Genomic DNA, 22634 nt, shown 5'->3' with positions numbered 1-22634 from the left:
ATAGCTGGTTAAAGTTTGTCGGGTTAGTGCCGATACACCCTGTATAAATATGTATATACATGGCAATACACACATGTAAGGCAAGTGTAAAAGAGACAGAACTGGGTTAGGACCAAAGATACTAAGCCTGTGGCAACACTGGTTTCCATGCAAATCTATATGGAAAGCATTTCTAGTTTTCTTTATTCTATGCTAGAGACAAAGTGATGAAATGGTAAAGGCACCTGTTATAAAAATAACCTGGCGTAGACTGGGACTTTTTAAAGCGGGCTAGACTCGCTTACATATTTATTGATAGTTTACATGTATAGGAAATGAGATCTCGATTACTGCTATACCTAACTTTTTCTGAAGGCATTTTTTACAAAAGTAACGTTCAGAGAAAATCAGAAATAAACAATGAGTAATTGATATAGGTACTAGTGAATACAATGTGATGTTTATCCAATGCTCTTTATGAAGAACTGGATAAGAATTTAATGTGCCCTAAGTAATTTGCCTGCTCTCAATACAGGATTTCCTAGTGAGACGGGCACAATACATCACCCAATGTACTGTAATTAAAATGGTTGAATAAAATAATTGTAATCAATAGACATCGGATTATATGCACTAACAAAGTGCCAAAATATGCATGCAAATATGCACTAAAAAAGGCCGAAATATGCACTAAAAACTCTTGATTTGCCCAAAATATGCACAATGCAAAATCAAAAAACCATTTATATTTTTATTTATTTTAATTAAAGACCGTACAAAAACAGCGAAATATTCTTAAAATTATGCACAGTTTTTGTGACAATATACAACTAAGTATTTTTCCAAATTTTCGAGCTCAAATTTGTGACGTTTGTCACCCAGTATTAATTTGTACGCCGAAAACGACCTCTGTCAACTGACGTCATTGGACAAAATTTAAAATTAGGCGCCATTTCTGGAGATATTTGTTTAGGCAGGGTATGACCTGTGCCGTTGATGTAGGCATTAATGTTCTTCATATCTTCAAGACTCGGGTTTTTAAGCAAAATAGAGTCTAACTTTTTACGAATCTTTTCTGATATTGAATTAGGAAGGGCGTTGGCGAGTTCGATCATTGTTTCCAGTATTTCTATTGCTTTAATTAGATGAAGGTTTTTTGTTTCCAATTTTTTTATGGTATCTGGTAGGTACTTGTGGAAATGTGTTGAGATGAGGGCGATATTCTGTTTAATGGATGCGTCTTCAAATGCTAGCTTGCTTGAATGAATTTCAATGGCCTCAGAACTGTCAAATTGCCCAACTACTTGTTTTACGGCCTCAAAATTTTCAGCATAGAATAATACTGCCTTTAGCCAAGTACCCCATCGAGTAATTATGGGTTCTGGCGGCAATGCTAGATTTGGCAATTGCTCTTTATAAGACTGCACACGCAACGGAGAGGAAATCAATTTATTAACATTCCCATACTCTTGCCGTATCTCTTCTGCAAGGCGATGAAACCCGTGAGCTAAGCAGGTAATGTGTAGTAAATTTGGATAAAAAGGCTTGGCCAGCTTTCACCATGTATGGCGCAGCATCAGAAACAAACATGCAGATTTTTTCATCAGATGATACCTCCCGCTATTAAACGAAATATGCACAATTTGGGAAAAAAGGCTGAAATATGCATTAACGTCGTAATTAGAGAGTTATATGCATTTGCATATTTGCAAATGCATATAATCCGATGTCTAGTAATCAATAATGTCTCATCACCAAATATCTGCTTCATATGAAAATATAAAATTAAATTTTTAGTAAGTATCTATTACAATAAATATTTTTGTTATGTCTATAAAATTATTAAATGACATTTCAGAAACAATGTCAACTCTTTGTAATGAAGTAAGGCGGTGCACGTCGGCATTTAACATTTAGAATCGGACAAAATCACAAAATCCTTACGCAAATGGCGATAAGGTTGAAATTCCCACTTAACACCAGCCGCCTGTTTTGCTTTATGCAAAATAAAAAAACAACCAAAATGTGAAGTTCAGGCACAAATATTTAACCTTTGGAACGCCGAGCTTCCACGACCTAATACCTCCGCCGGTGCCGAGAGTGAAAATCTGACGAACAGAATTTATTTATGTCAGATTACCTTTGGATACGCCGGCGCTCAACAGATACAAATTTTACTTATCCAATGGGTACTTTTGGCGCTTGAGAAGTTAATTGTTTTCCGATCATAATTGAATTTTCCACATTATACAAATATTATTATATATATACATATACATTATATGTATAAATATATATACATTATACCATATCCCCGAAAAGCAGTTAAGTGGGAGATTTTGCACTTTAAATCATTTAGGCCTGATACTTTTCTAGGTTAAAAAAGTTCTAGGTCTTAAAAGACTCCCCTCAGGCTAATTTGTTCGTCTTTGTTTCCCTTAATGTCATGGTGAGAAATATGATTTAAACGGTCTTAGAAAGAGAAAACACCACGCTTTATATTCAAATCTAGAATTTAACCACAGAAGAAGTAAAAAGTGCACTTCTATGAATCCAAAGTTTCCGAGCAAAATTAAAATATATGAAATTACTAAAAAGGGAGGTGACAATAATATTTACAATACATTCGTCTAATCAAATGTGTGTTTTTCTTTTTTTTCATTTCCAGTAATTTTAGTTACAAAAAACGTAAAACGGCTATTAAAAAAAAAAATTATGATGACATTTAACATTTTAATATTTCAAAAATTATATTTTTTTTTCTAATAATATAATTTCAAAGCGTATTTCATCAAGTTTCAAAAACAGTCAATTTAACGATACGTTAAGAAATATTTCATTTATATGGATTTTATTGCAAAGCAGAAATATTCCGACCGCCTGCTCGATTGCTCGGAAATGCTCGATTATAGTAAAGGTCAAGATGTGTACCACTCGCAGTTTTTAATTAAACCATCTGTAATATTTCTAAGCGATCAAATTTTCAAATCCAAAATCGCGGTGCATTGCCTTCAAATTATTGCAGTGCATCGCATTCAAAGTTGAGCCTCCTGCAGGGATAACTCCGATCGAAAATTGGAACCGAAATATTGTGACTTCATATGATTGCCCAACTATATCAACCAATGAAAAACTCTGAAAGTCTATGGAATAAACTTTCAGAGTTTTTCATTGCTGTATAGTATAATAAGTAGGCCCCGAATGAGAATTTTACTCTATATATTGGCATATCTATGGTTTTTTAGGTCCAATTTGTTTCATACAAAACGCCCAAAGATATCGATCTAGTGAGTGGTTTATTTATGCTTTCACGGTTCATTGATTCAGTAACAGGTCTTTACCTGATCAGCTGACTGAATAGGTGAATGTGTTAACACAATGTTTGCGGGAGATGCTTAAACGCGTCTTTTGCGTACTGTTGGTAGAGAGCGGGAGACGCTTAAAAACGTTTTTCGTATTTGTACACTATTGGTAAAGCGCGGGAGACGTCAAAATGCATTGAACACTTAGAGTAACAATATATTACGAGAAACGTATGATGTTGGTTACTCTGTGAAGTAAAAATTATGCGTCAACTCTCGTGAGACGTGTACCAGGTACCTGGCAATTCGTGGAATTAGGGTCGGGTGGCCGGCCGACTGTGGTCATAAAACATGCACTTGAAATAAAATAACTGTAAGATAAATGTTTCGTTTTTTTTTTAATCTTTACATTTCTTCAGTGTTAAAGCGATATTGTTTCGTTCAAGACGTTCTCTATTTTCTTTTCTCCCTACATTCCGCTTTAAAAATTTAGTACAAAGTATTTGTGTTCTGTGCTCGAAAAGTTATTTGTTACATAATAAAGGGATATTTTTTCATAAAAAATACCCTATAAAAATGGACTATGGTAATGATAATCGATTACAATAAATATATGAAAGGCGTTGACCGAGCAGACCAATATCTTTCGTATTATTCTATTATAGCCAAAAAGGCTAGCAATGTATATAATAAATTCTGCATTATTCAACTCATTTGTTGTGTACAACTCCGTAAAAGAAAGGAAAATAAAATATAAACAATTTTTTAAGGAAATCGCAGAGCACTTGGTGGCTGATCAGATTTCGTCAGATAATAGTCAAGACCCGGAACCAACACCATCAACATCTGGTATCTGAAAAAAATCTTCAAAATCTGTTCCTTCATGAAAACTATCGATGGATATGAGAAAACATATATTGGAAAAGATTGAAGGCCCTCGTAAAAATAAGAATCTACGAAGGCGAGGTCGTGTGTGCGCGGTACACAAAATACATAGCGAAACCCGGTACATGTGTTCTTACATACTACTTATTACGAACTATCGTATTAGATTACGAATCCTCTGAATAATATTTTTGCACCAATTAATATCCATTTTATTATCACGGAATTTCAAATGATAACCAATGCTGGATATGAACTGCAACAAAAAGAAAAAATTACAATGATTTATTGAAGATTTATAGACATTATAAGTTCATGCCACAAAAATAAATTAACATTTCACTTACTTTATCCAGAAATGAGATCTTAGCATTGGGGCAGATGTCGTTTGTCATGTTGACGACAAAACTGCCTGATAAAGACTTGTTTCTCTCTATAATCTTCTCGATGTCTTCCATGAGAATGTCCACAGCCTCTGGGGTGACGAGATCGCAATTCAGACCGGTGTTGAAACGAAAGGCCATGTATTGGTCGTTGGATGGATCAGTCTTCACATAGAAACATCTGGAACAAGAAACAAAGTTAAAAATTTTGAATCAAAAGCAAAAATGAATGGGCTAAAATGTTGTGTTAGAATGATTTACGTAAGAAATAAATGTGGCCTGATTGGTTGGGGGTTTCTCAAGATTATCTCCCATTTACTTAATTTATCACTACCAAATTCTTGATAACAGAAAGCATTCTAAAATAAAGTGCAAGGCAATGCCGTTATGCTTGCCAGCTGATCACAGTTTAAGCAAAAGCTAAAATGGGGTAGAGAATCCGCTGTTTCGTGATGGCCTTAGCCATTGGTTCTCGATAGATTTGAAATGTAGTGCACCAATATGGAGCGAGGATTTGACAATCTCAAATCTGCACCTGAAAATGTTTTGTCACTGCAGTCAGTTGTAAAATACCTTTTGCTCTGTAACAACCTTGCTAGGTTGCTCAGTTTGACGAAATCGCCATGTAGTTCAAATGGTTATCTCAAGTGACGTCCACCGGGTAATAATCAATTTTACGCAGTGTCTGTGATCAGTGACTCAACCATTTAATTGCGAGGACCCGCTAAAGCGGAGGATAGACCGTCTGCGGTAAGTATGCTTTCCTGTGTAATACTCGCTTTGGTGTGTGGCATTCAAACTTGGGTCTGGGATCACAGGCGTGCAAGACAGAGAGGAGAACAAGTCCTTTCCTTACAGCCGCGTTTAACGGGAATCGTTGGGCTGATGGTCAATTTCAAGGTGATCAAATGTGGTGAAATCTGAAACACTGCATTAGGTTATAATGGCTGTACTACGATACCTGTATTGCGAGGAGGTCCTGCCCGGTTGCCAGTGGGGCGACAGGATGAGCGCCAGGAAGGGCGTGGGCCCCAGCGCCCCCTGCATGTCTGCCTGCGAGGCCAGGTCCTGCTCCGAGGGCCAGGGCGGGAATAGAGGGTGCGAGTGCAGCCAGCCCAGGGGCTCCAGTCCTCGCTGCCACAGCCACTCGGTGCCGGCAGACTGGGAAACTATAACATCAAAATACAATAAGTCAACGATCCTTGGCTACGAATCCGGAGGTCGCGGGTTCAAATACCGGCGTGGGCAAGTAAATTTTATTTAATTAATTTGTGCTATTATTTCACAATTTATTAATTAAAATTTCACAATTTATTAATTAAAATTTCACAATTTATTAATTAAAATTTCACAATTTATTAATAATATGTAGAATATTTGTGGCACGTTCCAGAGTGATATTTACTTTTAGTATCGCCCTGATGAAAGACCACCATTCAGAATGGATACGTTGTTTGAAATGGCTTTAGCTGTGTTTAGTGGCCATATCTGAATAGCCAGGTACTTCCCCACTCTTTCCCATCTCCTTCTCCCCACTACCTTTAGCCTCAAAACATACCCCCATGCCATTGGGGATACTACAGTCTCACTGGTTCCAGACAGTTAGGAACAAGTACTCTAGGGACTCTTGTGCGGTACCCATAAAATTCAAATTAAAAAAAATATTTATTGGACAAAAAGAGTACAAAGGGTATAGCTTATAGGTTACATCCTATTTCTCCCAGCTAACCCAACAAATACACATTATACTACATAACCCAACAATTACATGTTAACAAATGTATGTAAATAAAAAATAAAAAACAGAGGTATTTAATTTATGTAAGGTATGCATTTAAGGTGTAGTGACATTTGTTTAAAGAAAAAATAAGGGTCGGCTCAGAGCCAAATGGCCCCTGGCTGTGTTAGGTATTATCAACACCTTGGCTCCTTGGGAAGTCGGCGCCCGGAGTGGACTGCTTCAATCGCACCTGCACAGGGCTGGCACTGGGCCTCACTAAACACAACAGATACAGTCAAAGGAGGACATATACAAAATATTGTAGAAGAACATCTTCTCCACCATTTTCTCAGAGTCACATCTGCGCTGAAGCAAGTAACTCCCGATGCTGTCGACTGACTGAATAACCTCAGCACCCCACTTTGATCTCCACCAACTCCCCTCCGTCATTTGAAGAGAAAAGGTTAAAGGTACGCTAGGGTCAGTGAGGAATTCACCGATACCTGAAACGAGGTCACTCTTGTTTAGTTAATAACGAGAGCAAGCTTAAATACAGTACATGGGCTTCTATTTAATATTCCTGGCTACTCATGAGGTTAAGCCACCGGTAATTAACACATTGTGAGGTATGTATTCACCTGGACACATGTCGCAGTGGGTCCCGCTGTTGTCCAGACTGTCGCAGGGCACGTAGTTGGTGATTGAGACGGTCTTGCTGATGGGGTCGTACTTGCCCCCCAAGAGACCCATCACCTCTGCCCGGGAGGTGTGCGCGTGGAAGTCTATCAGAATCAGGGTGGAGAGAGTTATAGTCACACGATACGGGGCCTGAAAGAATTAATTTATGTATTAGAAATACAAACAACTTAACAAAAAATGGAAAATAAGTTATTTATTAATCTTTGAGAAGTCAACAGTTCAATATTATAATTTTTTACAATTTCTACACTATCCCAAAAATACAACCAATTACAGATTTCCTGCTTGTGTTAGGAATGGACAGAATTGGTAGAACAGAATTATGTAAAACAAAACCATAATACAAAGACAAAATGTTTGTACATCAAATCTAGATAAATAAAAATGTAAATGTTCTTTTGTTAGAAATCTTATATCTCCGAAAGTGCTTCAATGATTGCTTTGAAGTTTTGACATAACTTTGCATTCGAATACGCATGTGTTTTTATGTACCAATATTATATAGATTTCACCTGTGACAGGTAAAAACATAAGTTTTTTTTTAAAACGGCGCAATCTATTGGACAAACATGCTTTTTTTTAAAACAGCGCCTTCTGTTTGGGCGTAAAAACAACATGCGCTATTGTTTCTCTATCTGCACAGACAGACTGAGCCACAGCAACACGTGGCGGGGTACGACTAATAAATAAATAAAATACATGATACACATTTTAAATAAAATTTTTAGCTAAATAGGTACTTGTTAGATTATTACTCTTATAGTTATGAACGCAATACAGAATTTATTTTCGTGGAAGTTAGAAATTAGATTGAAAATATGTACTTACAGGGTGATCTTCAGAGAAACTCTTGCAATAGATGAGACGGGTGTGTTTCTTCTTAACGGTCTTCTGCTGCTTGGGTTCAGCTACCGATTCATAGATCTCCCCAAACTCTCCGTGGGTTATCGTGTAGCCACCATCACCGTCCTATTACAAATAAGATTCATAAATCACTTAACTTTTGATTTATAACAGACGTATTGTGATGATGTATGAGAGGTCCAACTTACAACAACAATCTTCTTCTTCCTCTGTCTTGATGGATCCAATTTGAAGTGATCATCGGAGCCTTTGGCTTTAGCAGGAACAGAGCCCGTCCCACTTGTGGAGGGAGGATTGATTCTCATCAGCAGCTGACTGAGCGGCCTGACGTATGTAGTTTGCTCTATAAACATGATAACATGCATACATAAAAACCTGGTATATCAGTTGGTCCGTATCCTCGCTATGCACAACATTCCTTTCTCCTATTTATTATTATTATTTGGATGTTATCATTAATGTTTCTCATTTCTTCAGGTAGTCGATTGAAAAAAATTCTTGCTCGGTAAGTGTAATAATTTTGTGCAAAGGAAGTGTTTAATTTTGGGCATGGAAAAATATATTTAAGTCGAGTACGGTTTTCAGTTAGAAATTGATACTTGTCTTTTTCTTTTATGATTTGAATTAATGCATTTTTAGTATAAAGATCTTTAAATGAAGGCACTTGAAATTCTTCGAATAATCGATCCGTTGGGTAATCGGAAGGTTTTCGTAATATTATTTTAATTATTAACCTTTGTATCACTTCTATTGGAGTAAGGTTAGTTTTGTATGTGGATCCCCAACTAATGATACCATATTGTAGAGTTGATTGGACCAAGGCATAATATATTAAATATAGGTTTTTTAAAGACAAAAAATTTCTGATTCTTAAAAATACATATATCAGTTTTCTGATTTTTTTTACAATTTGACATATTTGTTCCTACCAATTCAAATTTTTATCGATAATTACTCCTAGATATTTGATTGTGTTTGTGTTTTTTAGTATTGTGCAGTTTTGGAGACAGTAATTTTTATTATGTATTTTGGAATTGTCATGAATGATAATGTTAAAATTTTTAGGGATGTCTTTTGTGTGTACTGCATATGGAATTACATATGTTTTATCGCTATTTAGTGATAGCAAATTAATGTCGAAGAAATTCTTAAGAGTATTTATGTCTTCAGTGGCTTTAAGTATTTAAGCAGGCTAAAACGGCAGCTCAATTCTTGATTAGGACAAAGTAGTTCCTTTGTTAGACGCCGAGGCGTCAGCAGTGACCCGTGTCAATTTTGACATTTACGTAAACAATTGCATACTTTCGTCTCACCGAAATCTACGTAAAGTGCCTAATTTTTTCAGTATGGACTATTATATTCATGGTCGAAATGTCGATGACATCATTTGATAATCAATCTAAATTAGTCTGGTACATATTATAAAAGGAAATTTAATAGTTTCAATGGGAGAACAGTTTGTTTTCTTTATGTGTAATATTGATGATATCTACATATGCTTATGACCTATTATTGTGATATGAATTATGTCCTAAGCAACTCTGTGCTCGACATTCCAACCAAGACGAGCTTAAAAGCAACTGATATACCAAGCCTATGCAATTCATTTTGTTTCTGTAAATCTACTTAGCAATCAAAGCTACCTGACATAGCTTATCAAGCTGAAATTTTGTAAAAACTAAATAAACATACTCCACAAAAGCTGCCCGGTATTGTCAAATGAACTACATATGTATTATATCTCCACTTGGTGTATAATGTTTTCAATGATTGTGAGACTGGTATCAGCTCAGCTGTAGAGGCAAACTCCTCCATAAGGCCTTCCAAGTGAAAACATGAGCAATCCACGAAGGAAATGCATGGAGGCTTGGAAATTTGCATCTTGTTTAGTAAAAGGAAATGGGGATTTGATGAAAACAAGTGATGTTAGATGGGATTCAAATGTATTTGCAGACTGCAGAAATGGGCATCACGTTCAACCTTGATCCAAACGGAATCTCCCCTATTCTATCTTTTGGAATTCACGAACTATCAGTACGGCAGTCTCAATATACTATTTTTTATGGTTGACGTGGACAATAAGGTGGTGGCTATTGTGGTGTGATATTGGTAGCGCTCCTAGACGTAGTTGGTTGCATGTTGGCTACTGACCGCAGCCCAGGTTGATGGCGCCCAGCTGCTCCATGAGCGTGTGTATGCGGCCGATGCAGTTGACGTCGCCACAGTTCCGCAGGCCGTGGCGGGCCGACGTCTTGGTAAGATAGTGCGGCCTACACTGGCGCCAGCTCGCTACCAGGTGCGCTCGGATCAAGCGGTAGCGGTCGGGGGTCTTGGCCGGGCGACCTGAATAACATTAAATAAATATTATTAGTAGAGTCTCAACACAAGGCAAGCTGCATATCCCATGTTGTTTAAATACTGCGCAATATTCTCATTGTTAGATTGTTGTAATTTAACCACAGAGTAGTAACTTTGTAACAGACAGCCAGACTTTTGATAGCTAAGAACACTACCCAGAGGCTTTGTGAGGAGAGAATGGACAGAAGCCGCTGAAGGAGCCCAGAACATGGACTTTTGGAGACGCTACATTGAACCAGTGGGTCCCCGACCCGAGTAAGACAGGGGGAAGAAGATGACAAGAAAAACAAGATATTTTATAGATATGTACATATTATGAAAGACATTTGATATGAGCGATAGCCAAGCTCACATATTTTAGTTTATTTAGTTAACATAAAAAAAAATAGAAAAAATAAATATCAACCGTCTAATAATGGTGTACAGCATATGTAAGAATAAAACAATAAGTATGTAAATAAAACAAGACAATAAATTTCGGGTTAAGTAAAGATAAGTGAGAACAAGAGATTCGATAAGTTTAATAGAGTTCTGGGGGCTCTCGCTAAGTATATCCGGAATCTTGCCACTACAATGGATGTTATATAGTCAACACATTCTCACAAGGGGTAGAAAGGAATAAAGAAAAAATTTGGGGTTTCTTAATAGACGGTGATTCATTTTGATTATGGTCTGGAGGGAAGATTCTATGTGGTTATTTATAATTTTGAAAAGAAATTTGATGTTATTTTTGTCACGTTGTGATAATATTTTCAGTATCCAGTAAAGTCATTCTGACATACGTACCTTCAAAGAAATCAGGACAGATAAACTTTTCAAATTCGCTTATTTCCACAGGATTCACCACATATTCTTGCTTAGGTGTGTCTAGGCTCATCATCAGTGCTTTTAAAGACTCCGGGATGACCAGAGGTTTGACAGGCTCCATCTCCTCAGTCTTAATTACAGCAACTATTTCCTTTCTCTCTATTTCTTCTTTGGAAACACTGTCGAACTTCTGTTTTCTACCAGATATATTATTTTCATGTGAAGAAGTATTTTCGATTTTAAAGTCTTTGGTTTTCTCTTCCTTGAATTGGGTTTTAATAGGAATGATTGCATCTAGGTCTCCATCGCTGTCAATATCTATATCAATGTCACTATCTGCGTCAGAATTGGAGTTTTTTTCTATTTTTATCTGGAAATAATGAAGCAAGCACTTAGGACGGGTTGTTTTACAGAAATTCAAATATAACATATACAGCGCCATCTTGTTTTTTTCACAGTTGAAAGGTCCTCGTTAAATGCCGATTCTAAGTCCGTTTAAACTTTTGAACATATTTTGATCAGAAGAAGAAACCATAAATAAAGCACTCACTAGATCGATATCTTCGGGCGTTTTGTATGAAACAAATTGGACCTAAAAACCCATAGATATGGCAATATATAGACAGTAAAATTCTCATTTAGGGGCCTACTTATTATACTATACACCAATGAAAAACTCTGAAAGTTTATTCCATAGACTTTCAGAGTTTTCCATTGGTGGATAAGGTTAAGCAATCATATGACGTCACAATTTCAGTTCCAATTTTCGATCGTAGTTATACCCCCCTGGAAGAAACAACTATCTATTATATTTAAATTCCTATCATGTAAAAATTAAATTAAATTCCTAGTATGTAATATTCCACTTTCAATTGACGCCATGTTGAATTTTGGTGCAGTTTATCAATTTGACATTATCAGGGTGGCCACAAAAAACGGATTTCAAAATTCCCTGATAATTCCAGGTTTTCCAGGGCAGTTTCTATATTTTTCCCTGATATGTTTTATGGTAATGGTATGGTAAGGACATATCGTTCAAAATTTTATTTTTGAAACACGATTTTCATCTACGCCAGAAAATTAGAACACATACATAAATAAAGGGAATTCCGTCATCTAAAGCATTTATTATTTCCTTGCACCACAATGATCTGTTCAAAACAAAATACACTTATTACAAATTTATGATATTTCGCCTGAAGACAATTTGTGTATAAATGAAAAGACCAGACAAAAATAGACAAATAAACAAAAGTAAGTACAGTAGAACCCCGATAATTCGAAAAAAACGCGTAATTCGAAATTTTCGCCAAAAAAATTTCCGCAGAAAAATTTTTTCATACAAAATTTTTTTTAATTCGAAATTCGTTAATTCGTAATTTATTTTTGTCCGCGCACGAAAATTTGTTCGCTAAATTCGAAAAAATTTGATTTTTGCGAAAATAAATCATAATATTGCGTAAATCTGAATCTAAAAGTCAGCCATGGCGGTAAAACGCCGAAAAATGTATTTTTACGTGGTTATACATCGTCCTAATTAGTATTATTATTTTGTAAATCTGAATCGATTTACACTGGAATGTTGTATTTTTTCAAATTTATTTCGAATATCCGAGTTTGAAGGGCCGAGAAAATAAGTTTTACGCGGATATAATATATGTCGTAGTTTTACGAGTTTACACCAAATATCTGTATTTAAAGGGTCGGCCGCGATGAAACTCGGCCGCGAAATTTCGATTTACGCGTAAATGTATCTTATATTTACGAATTTATTTCGAATATTTGAATTTAAATGGCCCGCTGCGACTTAAATCGGCCGCGAAATCTCGATTTACGCGTAAATATATCGTATTTTTACGAATTTATTTCGAATATCTGAATTTTAAAGGGCCCGCCGCGACGGAAATCGGACGCGAAATTTCAATTTACGCGGAAATATATCGTATTTTTACTAACTTTAATTCGAACATCCGAGTTAAAAAATACGGCGCGACGGAAATCGGCCGAAAAATTTCGATTCACGCCGAAATATGACATATTTTTTACGAATTTACTTCAAATATCTAAACTTAAAAGGCCGGCCGCGACGAAAAACTGCCGATAAAATTCGATTTACGCGGAAATATTTCATATTTTTACGAATTTACATCAAATATCTTAATTTAAAGGGTCAGCCGCGACGGAAATCGGCCGCACATTCTCGATTTCCACGGAAATATATCGTATTCGACGGAAATCGGCCGCGCATTCTCGATTTCCACGGAAATATATCGTATTCGACGGAAATCGGCCGCGCATTCTCGATTTCCACGGAAATATACCGTATTTTTGCGAATTTTTTTCGAATCTGAATTTTAAGAGCCGGCCGCGAAGGAATACGGCCGCGAATTCTCGTTTAACGCGGAAATATATCGTATTTTTACGAATTTAAATTCAGATATTTGAAATAATGGGCCGGCTGCGACGGAAAATTACCGCGAAATCTCGATTTACGCGGAAATATGTCGTATTTTTACGAATATCTCAATTTAAAGGGTAGGCCGCCACCGAAATCGGCAGCGAAATCTCGATTTACGCGTAAAAATATAGCATTTTTACGAATTTATTGCGAATATCTGAATTTAAAGGGCCCGCCGCTACGGTAATCGGCCGCGAAAATAAAGAAATAATTGGTATTAATACGAATTTACAACTAAAATACCACCCGGATTTGAAGAGGCGGCCGAGAAAATCGATTTTCGGCGTATTTTTTTTTTTCACAAAAATTCGAATTACGTGGGAATTCGTTAATTCGAAATTTGATTTTTGATGTCCCGTGGATTTCGAATTAACGAGGTTCTACTGTATTGACACTTTGTAAAAATGTTGATAATGATGATCTTTAAATGTTATTACGACCGTACTGAGTGTCCGACCCTTTTGACACTTTGTTGTAACTTTGCTAGCTTTTCTTTACAGATTTCGCACCTACATAGTATAGGGTAAAAATCAAGGCGGGTGGTTTACGACATGATTGTGTTGCAAGGGCTATTTACGAAAATAATAATAAAAAAATACCTACTTATCTAGTTTGTCTTTGTCGTCATATCTTTTGTTACACACGCCGCAAGTAAAAGTAATAAAACACAACTTTGGGACTTCATAAATCGTAAATAACGAATTTCGTTTTATTTTTGGAATTCCCTGATATTTTAAGAATATTTCAAAATTCCCTGACATTTCCCTGATAATTCCCGGTTCGGTAAAATTCCCTGATAATTCCCGGTTTTCCCGGTTTTCCAGGTCTGTGGCCACCCTGATTATACAATATGTAGTGCCAAAAAAAAATTTAAATGGGAGGAACAGAAAAATTAAAATTGAAATAAAATACCACAATAACCTACGCATATTAGGTAGGCACTTATTCATTAAAAAGTGACTAAAGTTACTAAAAGTGATGAACAAAAAAAAAAAGATTTATGTAGTGATATGATAATAGGTAATGCATTTTATATGGTTGGCACTTCAGTGTGTCACATTTATAGTGCTTTATACTAACTTTCAACATGGCGTCAACTGAAAAATGAGAAATTACGCTTATTTAATAAAATCTCTTTTATACTAAAATATAGTCATAAATCTCTAGTTTAAGCCATAGTTGTAAGTCATATTATAGCGGTATTGTGTAAATACCCTCTCGGTTATAAAAATATGTATAGTTTTAAGTCACTAGCTCATAAGTAACTAGTCTAATGATTTTCACAAGTCTTTGTTGAAAATCATTAGACTAAATCTTAGTTATAAGCCACAAGCCACAAGTAATAAGTTATAAATCTAAGTGATAGGAATAGATTAAATGCATAAATTAAGTTGTTAAGTGCCCTTGAGGTGATTTTCTAACGAAAACGGCGCTATACAAATAATCCAATCATTATTATTATCCGCGTCTGTCTATTTGTGCGCTTAGTTCTTCTAAACACATTTTAATAGGGTTTTCACTAAAATTTAGAGAAATTCTTCCGGAAGGTTTATATATATAGTACATGCATATTATATTTATAGAAAGTATAGAATAGTCAAGCTCCGGGTACACGTCAGCATAATACTAAATATTTATCCCATCCTCTTCCACTTCTTCCTTCCCCATTTTCTAAAGCCCCGTGCAGCATCACACAAATTATTCAAGGGCTGACAATTTTATTATCGGTAAACAAAAATATAATATATCCTTACAACTTGTTCCCCTTTACTCAATGATAAGGCCTGCCCCGACCCGGTGACTATCTGCATGAAAGTAGTGCTCCCCGGGGAGTGAGCTACCCCCGTTGAGTCACCACCCAGCGCTGGCCTAGCCCCTTTCCTCTTGGCAGAGTTCACGCTTGTTCTTCTCCTCCGTTTAGTCAGCAACTGGTTGAATGCATCCTTCTTATTCATCGTTAGAGAAATATTGAATTTAGATTTCCCAACTGCTTCTTCACAAAACCCATTCAGTTTCAATCTACTCTTGTTTTTGTCACTGTTGTACTTTCCGATTGGCGTCAGCGTCTTTTTGGATTTTGAACCTTTATTCCCATCGCCGTATAATTTGTGCTCTATATCCGAACCGAAATGATTTCTATTTAATAACAATTCGCTATTCTTTCTATCCTTACTGCTAGGACTGGGTTTTCTCTGGTGAAAACTCGGAGGGGAATTATTTTCTCTTTTCAAAAGAGAATTTGGTGATGTTATTTTCAATATTGGGTTGTTAGATTTCTTTAGTAGACTTCGACTGGCATTTTGAGGTGAGAGAAATGGTTTTCTTAAGATGCTTCTAGGATTTACAACAGCAATTTTCTTCTTATTCTCTATACTTGGCACGGTCGGTACAGCAGTGCTAACCATTCCGATGACTTCTTCTATGGAAGCTGGTATATCGTTATCATTCAACACTTCTCCGTAAACGACTTCTTCAGGTGCAGTCTGGAGGTGATCAGGTTGGGACATTTGGTGTGACATGCTGGATGTAGGGGCCTCAAAATCCAAGTTGATTCCATATTCTGTCTCAATCATTAACTGCACTTCTTGCGGGGTTTTCGAGCCTAAAAATACAGACAACCGGGAGTTGTCTCGACCGTATATTTCCTGGAATAAAATACAAAACATAATTAAAACACATTTTTGAAACTTAATTGAGAAAGAAAAATACCACACAGAACAAAAGGATGAATAATCAGCAACGCAAACTGTATTAAAAATTACCGGGCATCAAAACCAAAATATCGGCTAATAAAATGACGACTTAATTCGTAGACTGCGTAACTCCATTTCTCGAGAAATTAATGCCATTTGATGTTAAAATTAGTCCCGCTTCGAATAGTAAAACTCGTAATGTGTAAAAAAAATCCACTTTGTTTAAACACAAATTAGTAAAATGACCATGGCGCCATTTTGCAGAATTAAACTTCTTAACTCCATTTTAAAATAGAAAGCCTTAACATACAAATGTTTAATAATCAAAAATAAATACAGAAAAATATGGCTTGTTCTGAACATAAATAAAAATAATGGTCTATCTTTCAATTTTTTTCCAAGTGCCTCCTGTAAAATTTGAGAAATTCTAAGAATTAAGCCGACGATATTATGCGAAGAAACTGCCTATTCAAGCAACTATTGCGGATAGCTATCAATTATTCTAAACTTATTAAATACACTAAGAACGGATTGTTTCACAGAATTTGAAGTTCGGTAAAAGTCCTATTCATGTTCTGTTATTATATCATTATGGGTCAGTGGCTCCACATAAATTAAAATAATAACAGAACTTGAAAATGAACTTAGAAATTTGATGAATTGTTCAAATTCTATGAAACAACCCATCCTTAGAACATAATATAAGTAAATGGTAGAAGAAGCCGGGGATGTCCAATGAAGATATAGCATGATCAAGTGAATAAAAGACTTGAGTCAGGCCATGTCAAGAGAGGGAGTAACTAGTAATTCTCAACTATGTATAAGTAAAGGCTGGCATGTTTAGATCTTACAATTCCTTTCTTGAGCATCTCTCTCTCATAGATGGTCCACTCGGCAACGCTGTGAGAGGTGGAGGGCTGCCCATCCTCATCACTGAGGCTCTCGGCAGCTTGGCTTGATATTTCAGATTTCCTGAACGCAATCAAATCATTTACTAAATAATATGTATTGGAAAAATAAATAGAAAAGATAAAGGTTATTTTATGTATTTAACTGAAAATAGTACATATTATGGGTGCGGCACGGAAACTTGCTGATTTGAATTGGACGCCGACGAGCGAGGCGTGGTCAGAAAGGGGTGGGGAGGGTCTCATTGGAAAGAGGGGGTCTTGAAGTTTATTATTACACTACAAGCCAGTTGGCGTCATGCGTTGGACAAAGGAACAGCGTGCGTTTGCCGTCGAAGCTTACTTTTCTAGCGGTCATTCGGTGGTCGCCACCCAACGTGCCTTCCGTACTCGGTGTAACATTCATCCCGCGGGTCCCGTTCCTAGGCGGCAATCAATTGTTTCGTGGGTGGACATATTCAGGGAAAGTGGGAGTGTGGCAAGAAAAGGCTCAGGAGGTCAATGGACTTCCAGAACTCCAGAAAACGTCGAGAGGGTGAGGGAGTCGGTTTTGCGCTCTCCCCGGCGTTCGGCGCGTAAACACGCTGCTGCCCTGGGGATTTCTGATCGCACAGTGAGACAAATTCTTCACAAGGAACTCCGGTTTCATCCCTACAAACTTGCTGTGGTCCAAAAGTTGAATGAACGCGATTTCGCTTCTCGCCAAACTGCATGTGAAACGCTCAGAAACTTGCCACACGACGCTGTCGTGTTTTTCAGTGATGAGGCCCATTTCCACCTTTCCGGGTGTGTCAACAAACAAAACATGCGGTATTGGAGTGATGTCAATCCCCAAGAACTTCATGAGGTGCCACTTCATTGTGAACGGGTTACAGTGTGGTGTGCATTGTCGAGAGTTGCAATAATGGGGCCTTATTTTTTCGAGGAAGCAGTGCAGTTCGCTACAGAGAAATGATTGAGACATTTTTTCTTCCACAACTTGAAGAAATGGAACTTGGGGACGTATGGTTCCAGCAGGACGGAGCCACAGCGCACACAGCGAGAACTTCGATGGAGCTTTTGAGGGAACACTTCCACGAGCGCCTTATCTCCTTGAGGGGTGACGTACCGTGGCCGGCGCGCTCCCCCGATTTGGCACCATGCGATTTTTTTTTATGGGGATATCTCAAATCCATTGTTTATAACGACAAACCTCGGACCCTGCAACACCTGAAGGAAAACATCCGCCAAGCCATCACCAACATTCCCGTCGATATGCTCGAAAGAGTGGAGCGAAACTTCAAATCTAGGGTAGATCAGTGTATCACTAATGAGGGCCGCCATTTGCCCGATGTCATTTTTAAAACTAGTTAAAACAAAAATTCAGAATGTGTACTAGACGATACAAAAAGAATTAAATCGATATATAAAGTACTTTTCCTTTTATTGACTTTTCAAATCAGCAAGTTTCCGTGCCGCACCCTGTAGTTCTGTGAAGAGTAGTTCAACTCTCATCCAAAAAAAAAGTTCCTAATTTTTTCTTATTTAATATATCAAAACTGAAAATTCCTCTGAAATCTTAAGATTTGTAAATAGGTACTTAAATTCGTATTTATATTATAAAAAAAATTATTAATTTTTTTTTAAATTTCAAATAAGGAATAACTCTCCATGACAATTATTTTTTCGAACTTTCTTCAGACAGGTAGGTACCATAATATTGAAAAACTCAGTCAAAGTTAGCCACCAAGTCAAAGTTAACCAACTAGTCGCAGTAAGGTTTGCTTGAATAATGTAAGTGGGTGCAGCAGATTTTCGAAAAGGAAACAAAACATACAAATATATTTACAGACAGATGAAATGCCAAACGGTCGACTTAAAACAGGACTTCGCTATGCTCGGTCAATAATATTCTAATTTAAAAATATTCATAACATAATATAAATTAAACAAAAAATTTACAATTAGAGTTACAAACTACAATATTTAAAAATTACAAAAAAATTTAAGATTACACTTCATACATACATATTTCGTCACTTCCTTCTTAAATTTAAACACATTTTCCACTTCTTTTAGATTGGTCGGTATTTAATGGAAGATCTTCGTTGTTCTGTGATTTTCTTTTTCTTAAGCCTTACAACAGCTAGCAGGCATAACAACCAACAAGCATAACAACGAACAATCCTAACAGCGAACAAGCAAAACAGCAAACAAGCATAACAGTGAACAAGCAAAACAGCAAGACAGCTATCCCTAACTGATCACAATTTGATCAAAAGCTGAATCAGCATTTATCCGGAGGCTGTTCAAATGTAAAAATTAAAAATGGCGCTTATTGTCAATTTGATCATCATTAATTATAATAATATAAAACTTGTACAGCGCAGTTTTGTGCTATTTCACTACAAGTGCGCTTTAAAGATCCAAACCTTAATCGTTATTGAAGTTGGTGCTAAATTGAACCTGTGACACCCAACTCGGAATATAACTCCCAACCATAAGCCCGATTTTACAAAATATCAATCTAAAAATGAATAGGAAAGGTTAAACTCACAAGTGGCCATCTTCCTGCGGCGGATTATCATACCAATAAGCTGTAGATGCCGTGTCCAGCAGCCACTGGGGATGCACTGAGTAGTCACATTTCAACAGTTCAGAGTATGTAGAGTTTCTGGTAATGGCATAAAAACGCAGTGGTAAAAAGTTATTGCTATTTAAATGACAAACTGCTTTGGCAGTTTAGCGGGTATAAATAATAAAAAAATAAAATAAAATAAAATTTAATTTGGTAAACTTGTCGAATTCCGCTGCATGCAAAGGCTTTTTAAAAAAAAAACAACACTTGATTTCAACTTAAATATCTATTGGAGACAACTATTTAAGTCGTTTATTTTGAGTTATTTTTTATAATTTCCTAATCTTCAAACGTAACTTTGATTGAGAAAAAATGGAACTTTGCATGCATTTTTTTCCATCACCCCCCACATAAATAGTTATTTCGGTAATTACATGCTTGATACGATTTTTTTTTTAAATAAAAACCTTTCGATTCACTTTAGAATGATACAATACCTTAAAAAAGGCCAGAATCTTAACGACGTAAGTGAAGCAGCTGTGCACAAAAATATGCGACGAGCGACCCTGGTGTATTGACCTGCGGTTGAATTTGCCATGTCAAATCTCTAAAATAAAGCAATATTCGGAGCACGGCCCGGGGTAATTAACGAACTTTCAGACTTTGCCCTAGAAGGCCTAGAAAATCAATCTATCCGTGGGGTTTATTTTAATTATTTTTGATGAATGTATTATTAAAATCTCAAATGTTTCTAGAGGGAACCCTCGGGAAGTTATTAATTCACCGTCTAGAAAAATAAAATCTGGTGCTTACCTACCGCTAATTTTATGGTATAATTTTCAAACCTTTTTACATAAAATATTTTAATGGTAAGGTCCTGTTTTTATTAATCTTAAATATAAATGACTTACGTTTGACATTTTAGTAAAACGTTCATCAGAAATAATTCAAATGTGAGCATCGAGCAAACCTCCGTTATTAGAGTCTTATTTCGCCTTAATTACTATAAAAGGCAACTATATACATTTGGGAAATTTTAATTAAAACATTCTTATTTTCAATTAAGTAAAATGGAAATTCGCTTTCGTTGTACGGGATGATAGCCATTTACAATAATTTAACTAAGCGTGGCCAGCGATCCCGAATATTTACTGTTATTTCTTGTAGTAATTAAGTTGAAACCAAGTGCTATTTGAAGAAAAATAGCGTAGGAAGCGTGCAGCGGAATTCAACAAGTTTATCTTTAATTTTAGCAAACAAATCTGTGTTGAGCTTAAATTAAAAAAAAAAAAAATTATTAGTTTCTATAAGCAAAGTTTGGTCATGATTATGACTTAAATGATAATTACAGCAAGTTATTATATGTATAAAACATAATATGTAAGAATAAATCATAATATAGTAAGTATAAGAATAATGTCATTAGTATTCACAGTCCAACAAACATGTTGTGAGCAAAGAAAAGCTAAAATATTAATAAAATTACATAATTTAAATGAACCCATTGTAACCGATGAGAGAAGAAACCAATTAAATATTATTGGATTGAAGTTAGTATGTCAGAAGGCGGTATAATAATGCACAAGCAAAAGTTTGTTTACATTCTCAAATAACATAACCTTTTTGACAGTAGTTGTTGGGGTATGTTGTCAGTGACTAGTTAAAATTATTTAATTATCCCAAGATTTCTTATGGAAATAAACGATAAAAACGTTTATCTTCGAAATTAATTTATTTAAAATAAAGTGAAGAATATTGATACAGTACTCATTTAGACACTGTTCAATGAAACTTAACATTTTAAACAGAAAATAGTTAGTTGGCTCTCACATTGTTCTCTCGCTTTTATTTGCACAGCCGTCAAGAGAAAAATCTCCTAAAATATCTATTTCGTCGTCTTCTGCTGCCATTGTAAAATGTTTGTTATTTTTTTAATAAAAAAGTGACACATTGCAAATGCCAAACGCAAATAGAATCGTAATTCGTAGATTACAATAGTAAAATCTATGGTCGTCTTTGTTCATATTTTGCTAGTTATCGAAAAACATTGCCAGTGCCAGGGCCAAAGTAATGGGACTGGGACACGGTTCATTTATGGACACGGCCAAGCGGCTTGATTCTTCCCCCTTCCCAGTTTGGATTTAGAAAGGGTAAAAGTACCCTTGACAACCTTTCCTCTCTTGTTACAGATGTCAAATTAGCGTTATCTAAAAACGAATATTGTATTGCAGTATTTTTAGACATCTGTGGAGCATACGACAATGTAAATATACCCATTCTTAAAGAAAAGTTACTGGCGATTGGCATTCCTCCTAAATTGGTTCAATTCATTATCAATTTGCTCTCCGAAAGAACTGTTTTTGTAGATGGATCCGAATCCTCTCCCCACATAAGACAAATATTCAAAGGACTCCCGCAAGGGTCTGTCTTAAGCCCGATTCTGTATAATATTTATACATACGATCTGGAAAAATCTATTAATTTTATGTGCAACATACTCCAATATGCTGACGACTTAACGTTTTACAAAATATCCGCCAATCTTTTCATCGCAGCATCAGCAATTAACAACGCTCTTAGAAAACTCTTGGCGTGGTTAAATAGTAATGGTCTTGAACTTTCCCCTGCCAAAAGCAAAGTTGTCATCTTCACTCGTCGACGAAAGCTTCCGGATATTCAGGTAATATTTGGCGATGAAGTGATCCCTATCTCGAAGGAAGTTAAATTCCTTGGAATGTTTTTGGACTCCAAGCTTACTTGGAACTCTCATATAAATCACGTTGTTACAAAATGTGAAAGCAACATCAATCCCCTCAGATTTCTAGCAGGAGTGTGGTGGGGATCCCACCCAGCTTCATTAAAACTTCTATACAATGCCCTCATCCGAAGCCATCTCGATTACGGATCTTGTCTGTTTGATCCAATGTCCACTTCAAATTCTCATAAATTAGATAAAATCCAGTCAAAATCACTTCGCCTTGTCTTAGGAGCCATGAAATCTTCTCCAATCAACGCAATGCA

General features: G+C 36.2%; 1 protein-coding gene across 1 annotated transcript; it reads right to left on the bottom strand.

Annotated features, from left to right (window-relative positions):
- Positions 1 to 759: 759 nt before the first annotated feature.
- On the bottom strand, positions 760 to 21593 carry LOC149419553 (uncharacterized). Its single transcript, XM_089638389.1, has 12 exons — positions 21444 to 21593; positions 19593 to 19709; positions 17000 to 17120; positions 15210 to 16100; positions 10977 to 11367; positions 9984 to 10175; positions 8021 to 8175; positions 7797 to 7937; positions 6908 to 7097; positions 5511 to 5718; positions 4514 to 4730; positions 760 to 4422 (listed from the first exon to the last, which is right to left on the bottom strand). The coding sequence occupies exons 1-12, from the start codon at positions 21521 to 21523 to the stop codon at positions 4321 to 4323; spliced, it is 2805 nt and encodes a 934-aa protein (XP_089494515.1). The 5' UTR covers positions 21524 to 21593; the 3' UTR covers positions 760 to 4320.
- Positions 21594 to 22634: the final 1041 nt, after the last annotated feature.

This window comes from Hesperophylax consimilis, chromosome 12, assembly GCF_061612785.1.
Source record: "Hesperophylax consimilis isolate HC1 chromosome 12, BYU_Hcon_1.0, whole genome shotgun sequence".
NCBI classification, from domain to species: Eukaryota; Metazoa; Arthropoda; class Insecta; order Trichoptera; family Limnephilidae; genus Hesperophylax; species Hesperophylax consimilis.
This window is presented reverse-complemented; position numbering and strand designations above follow the sequence as displayed.

Excerpts from the sequence above, each read along its gene's own strand:
- LOC149419553 (XM_089638389.1), bottom strand. The coding sequence starts at position 21,523 with ATGGCAGCAGAAGACGACGAAATAGATATTTTAGGAGATTTTTCTCTT. Across the intron at positions 16,101-16,999 it reads AGATGCTCAAGAAAGGAATT|GAAATATACGGTCGAGACAA; the intron begins GTAAGATCTAAA and ends ATTTTATTCCAG. Across the intron at positions 5,719-6,907 it reads CCACTGCGACATGTGTCCAG|TTTCCCAGTCTGCCGGCACC; the intron begins GTGAATACATAC and ends TTGATGTTATAG.